This window comes from Entelurus aequoreus, linkage group LG07, assembly GCF_033978785.1.
Source record: "Entelurus aequoreus isolate RoL-2023_Sb linkage group LG07, RoL_Eaeq_v1.1, whole genome shotgun sequence".
NCBI classification, from domain to species: domain Eukaryota; kingdom Metazoa; phylum Chordata; class Actinopteri; order Syngnathiformes; family Syngnathidae; genus Entelurus; species Entelurus aequoreus.
Window position 1 is genome coordinate 82,877,279 of NC_084737.1, and position 5,000 is coordinate 82,882,278.

The 5,000-nt window shown below is 36.9% G+C and overlaps 1 protein-coding gene across 2 annotated transcripts in view; it reads right to left on the minus strand.

Annotated features, from left to right (window-relative positions):
* plxnb1a (plexin b1a) overlaps positions 1-5,000 on the minus strand; it is a 221,369-nt gene that overhangs the window by 80,257 nt on the left and 136,112 nt on the right. For both annotated transcript variants that reach the window (XM_062054642.1, XM_062054643.1), the window contains exons 9-10: positions 2,984-3,140; positions 745-853 (exon numbers count right to left, since the gene is read on the minus strand). In XM_062054642.1, the coding sequence (XP_061910626.1) occupies positions 745-853; positions 2,984-3,140 (266 nt within the window). The remainder of the gene's footprint in view (positions 1-744; positions 854-2,983; positions 3,141-5,000) is intronic.

Sequence of the window (5,000 nt, forward strand, 5' to 3'; positions counted from 1 at the left end):
TACACTTACAATTATTGCACCAACCCCAAAAACCTCCCTCCCCCCATTTACACTCATTCACACAAAAGGGTTGTTTCTTTCTGTTATTAATATTCTGCTTCCTACATTATATATCAATATATATCAATACAGTCTGCAAGGGATACAGTCCGTAAGCACACATGATTGTGCGTGCTGCTGCTCCACTAATAGTACTAACCTTTAACAGTTAATTTTACTCATTTTCATTAATTACTAGTTTCTATGTAACTGTTTTTATATTGTTTTACTTTCTTTTTTATTCAAGAAAATGTTTTTAATTTATTTATCTTATTTTATTAATTTTTAAAAAAAGTACCTTATCTTCACCATACCTGGTTGTCCAAATTAGGCATAATAATGTGTTAATTCCACTACTGCATATATCGGTTGATATCGGTATCGGTTGATATCGGTATCGGTAATTAAAGAGTTGGACAATATCGGAATATTGGATATCGGCAAAAAACCATTATCTGACATCCCTAGTTGCAACTCTCTACTCCCATCTAGGGCTAGATGTATATTTTTTCATCATTCTAGCTATAGTGGAAAGGGGGGCCCTCACAACCCACTAACCAAACGTGGGTCCACACAAAGTAGGCAAGACATGTGTGTGTGTGTGTGTGTGTGTGTGTGTGTGTGTGTGTGTGTGTGTGTGTGTGTGTGTGTGTGTGTGTGTGTGTGTGTGTGTGTGTGTGTGTGTGTGTGTGTGTGCATACTCACGGCCGTCGTCCAGAGAGTTCTTGTACCAGCCTGCAGTCGTACAAGGTGAACTCGGTTTCTGCGACGGTCACGTTGAGGTAACGTAAGGACAGGATCACCATCACAAACTCTGCGCGGGACACAAAATCGTATTCTTCACCACATGATTTCATATAAAACCAAAGTTAATTCAAATTGAATTGTACCAAATAATATGAACTTATTTGGACTTTCCATAAAACTGGTTGACTTTCAAGTGAATGACTTTGTTCCAGACCCAAACATTAACCATCATCCAACTTGTATTAACCGTACAGGCAATATTTAGGGTGGCATTACAACAAGATTGATTTGGTATTAGAGATGTCCGATAATATCAAACTGCCGATATCATCGGCCGATGAATGCTTTAGACAGCAGCTTTATTTTGTCCATTCTTAACATGTACAAGACACATAAGAACTGAAATTACATTTTGGGCACAATCCCGCTAAGAGCAGACATACGTTACAGGGGGACAAGACGGGACCGCCAACGGATCAGCCACTTACAGCGCTCCTTAAAAAGGTGGGGAAAGGTGACATTGGGAAAGGGGGAAGAGTAAAAAAAATATCAGTCTGAGGCTGGACCCTCAGGAGTGGTCCAGACTGAGTCCGAGGAAAAAACCTCACATAGCATGGCACACATAAACATGGTTACATGTAATCACAACAACTCGCAACAGAGGAGGGGGGAGTTGGGACCCTGGAGGCCGGCTGCCGCTATTAAAGCGCTACTCAGCCACCACAACCCCGGAGGAATTAAGCAGTGGTGAAGGCGTTGCGACCGCCCTCACCAAGAGGCAAAATGTGATATTGGAAATGATCGGTATCGGTTTCAAAAAGTACAATTGATGACTTTTTAAAACGCCGCTGTACAGAGTGGTACACGGACGTAGGGAGAAGTACAGAGCGCCAATACACCCTAAAGGCACTGCCTTTGCGTGCCGGCCTGATCACACACACAAGTGAATGCAAGGCATACTTGGTCAACAGCCATACAGGTCACACTGAGGGTGGCCGTATAAAGAACTTTAACACTGTTACAAATATGCGCCACACTGTGAACCCACACCAAACAAGAATGACAAACACATTTCGGGAGAACATCCGCACCGTAACACAACAGAACAAATACCCAGAACCCCTTGCAGCACTAACTCTTCCGGGACGCTACAATATACCCCCCCCCTCCCCCCCCCCCGCTGTGCCTCAACATAGGAGTAATTTTATGTTGAGATACTAAGGTAAGACATTATCTGGTGCTTTGTTTCGCAATATTATACAAAAGCAACTTTTCCTACCTTCTGGTACCTGCTGATGTGTATTCGGGATATGAATAAGTCCTGAAAAATGTGCGCGCGTCTGCCTTTGTAGTCCGTGCCGACACCGTACTCATAAGCTTCTTCTTTTTCTCTATCTTCTTGTTATGTGACATTCATCCTCCACTGTTGCCATTTCTAATATAAAGTAGTGTAAAGTTCTTACTTATATCTGTCAGTAAACTCGCCATGAAAGCGCTAAAACATACCGGTGTAGTGAGTTGACATTATTCACCCAAGGAACTTTAGTTACTAGAGAGTTCCGGTCGGACGGTTTTTCACGGGACACATTTCGGGCGTTGTTGTTGCACTAGTGAGCCACGGATGAGGAGATGCTGCTCCGTTATTGATTGAAGTAAAGTGTGAATGTCATTAAAACAGTTAGCGCCATCTTTTGACACTTCTTCCACTCCCGTCCTTGCACGCTACACCGCTACAACAAAGATGACGGGGAGAAGACGCCGTCGAAAGTGAGCCACGTAGATCAGACCGCCCACAAAACGGTGCATCCTGAAGCGACTGTCAGAAAGCGGCTTGAAGATGATGTGTAAAACATCATCCATGCAACATTTTGAGCAAAGAACCAGCATTACATGTTATGTAGACCACAAGGAAGTCTTTTACATTTACAACAAAATAATAATAATAAAACCCCTTTAATGCGCCTTATGATCCGGTGCGCCTTTTGTATGAAAATAGACCTGACTAGACCCGCTCATATAATCCGGTGCGCCCTATGATCAGGAAAATACGGTCGTCCAAACATATGGAGCATATTTCCAAATAGTGGCGGTACAAGCAGTAACTTGACTATTAGTTCATTATTTCAAGTAATTGCCCTGATTGGTTAAAACGTTATTATGGTGAGTGGTTTCAAGTGGACAAAAGCCTTAATCTCACCATCTCCACGCTCGATGGGGGGCAGACTGCTGACATCAGGGGTGGGACATATCACGCCGGTGTTTGTAAACAATGCAGAGGTTTCTGTGTCGTGGAAGAAGCACGAGTAGGTCTCTCCTTCTCCCAGACTAGGAAGTCCTTCCATTGACACTGTGATCTGTTGGAGAGGGAAAGAAGACCTGACCTTAACTCAAATAGCTTCAAAACGCTGACGCATTTATATTGTGCACAGTTCTATATCAAATTAATAAGTTAGTCCATCTAATTGACGTATTTATATTGTGTACAGTTCTATGTCAAATTAATATGTTAGTCCATCTAATTGACGTATTTATATTGTGTACAGTTATATGTCAAATGAATATGTTAGTCTTTCTAATTGACATATTTATATTGTGTACAGTTCTATATCAAATTAATATCTTAGTCCATCTAATTGACGTATTTATATTGTGTACAGTTCTATGTCAAATTAATATCTTAGTCCATCTAATTGACGTATTTATATTGTGTACAGTTCTATGTCAAATTAATGTCAGTCTATCTAATTGACGTATTTATATTGTGTACAGTTCTATGTCAAATTAATATGTTAGTCCATCTAATTGATGTATTTATATTGTGTACAGTTATATGTCAAATGAATATGTTAGTCTTTCTAATTGACATATTTATATTGTGTACAGTTCTATATCAAATTAATATGTTAGTCTTTCTAATTGACGTATTTATATTGTGTACAGTTCTATATCAAATTAATATGTTAGTCCATCTAATTGACATATTTATATTGTGTACAGTTCTATGTCAAATGAATATGTTAGTCCATCTAATTGACATATTTATATTGTGTGCAGTTTTATTTAAAATTAATATGTTAGTCAATCTAATTAATGTATTTATATTGTGTACACTACTGTCAAATTAATGTCAGTCTATCTAATTGACGTATTTATATTGTGTAGTTTTATGTCAAATTAATATGTTAGTCAATCTAATTATGTATTTATATTGTGTACAGTACTGTCAAATTAATGTTAAACGACAGATTAATCGATTATCAAATTAATCGTTAGTTGCAGCCCTAATTGTGTACAGTTCTATGTCAAATGAATATGTTATTCTATCTAATTGACATATTTATATTGTGTACAGTTCAATGTCAAATTAATATGTTAGTCTATATAATTAATGAATTTATATTGTGTACAGTTCTATGTCAAATCAATGTTATTCTATCTAATTGACGTATTTATATTGTGTACAGTTCTATGTCAAATTAATATGTTAATCTTTCTAATTGACATTTATATTGTGTACAGTTCTATGTCAAATTAATATGGTAGTCTATCTTAATTGACATATTTGTATTGTGTATAGGGCTGCAACAACTAATCGACTAAATCGATTATAAAAATAGTTGGCGATTAATTTAGTCATCGATTCGTTGGATCTATGCTATGCGCATGCGCAGAGGCTATTTTTATTTTTATTTTTTATAAACCTTTATTTATAAACTGCAACATGTACAAACAGCTGAGCAACAATAATCAAAATATATATTTTTTCAATAAAATACTGGAAATGATAGAAATGTAGTTTGTCTCTTTTATCCGCTTATTAATCGATTAATCAAAGAAATGATCGGCATATTAATCGATCACCAATCGTTTAACCGAAATAATAATAGACAAAGTAATCGATTAGCAATCGATTAATCGAAGTAATAATCGACAGATTAATCGATTATCAAATTAATCGTTAGTTGCAGCCCTAATTGTGTACAGTTTTTTGTCAAATTAATATGCTAGTCTATCTAATTGACATATTTATATTGTGTACAGTTCTAGGTCAAATGAATATGTTAAGTCTATCTAATTGACGTATTTATATTGTGTACAGTTCTATGTCAAATGAATATGTTAGTCCATCTAATTGACGTATTTATATTGTGTACAGTTCTATGTCAAATGAATATGTTAGTCCATCTAATTGACGTATTTATATTGTGTACAGT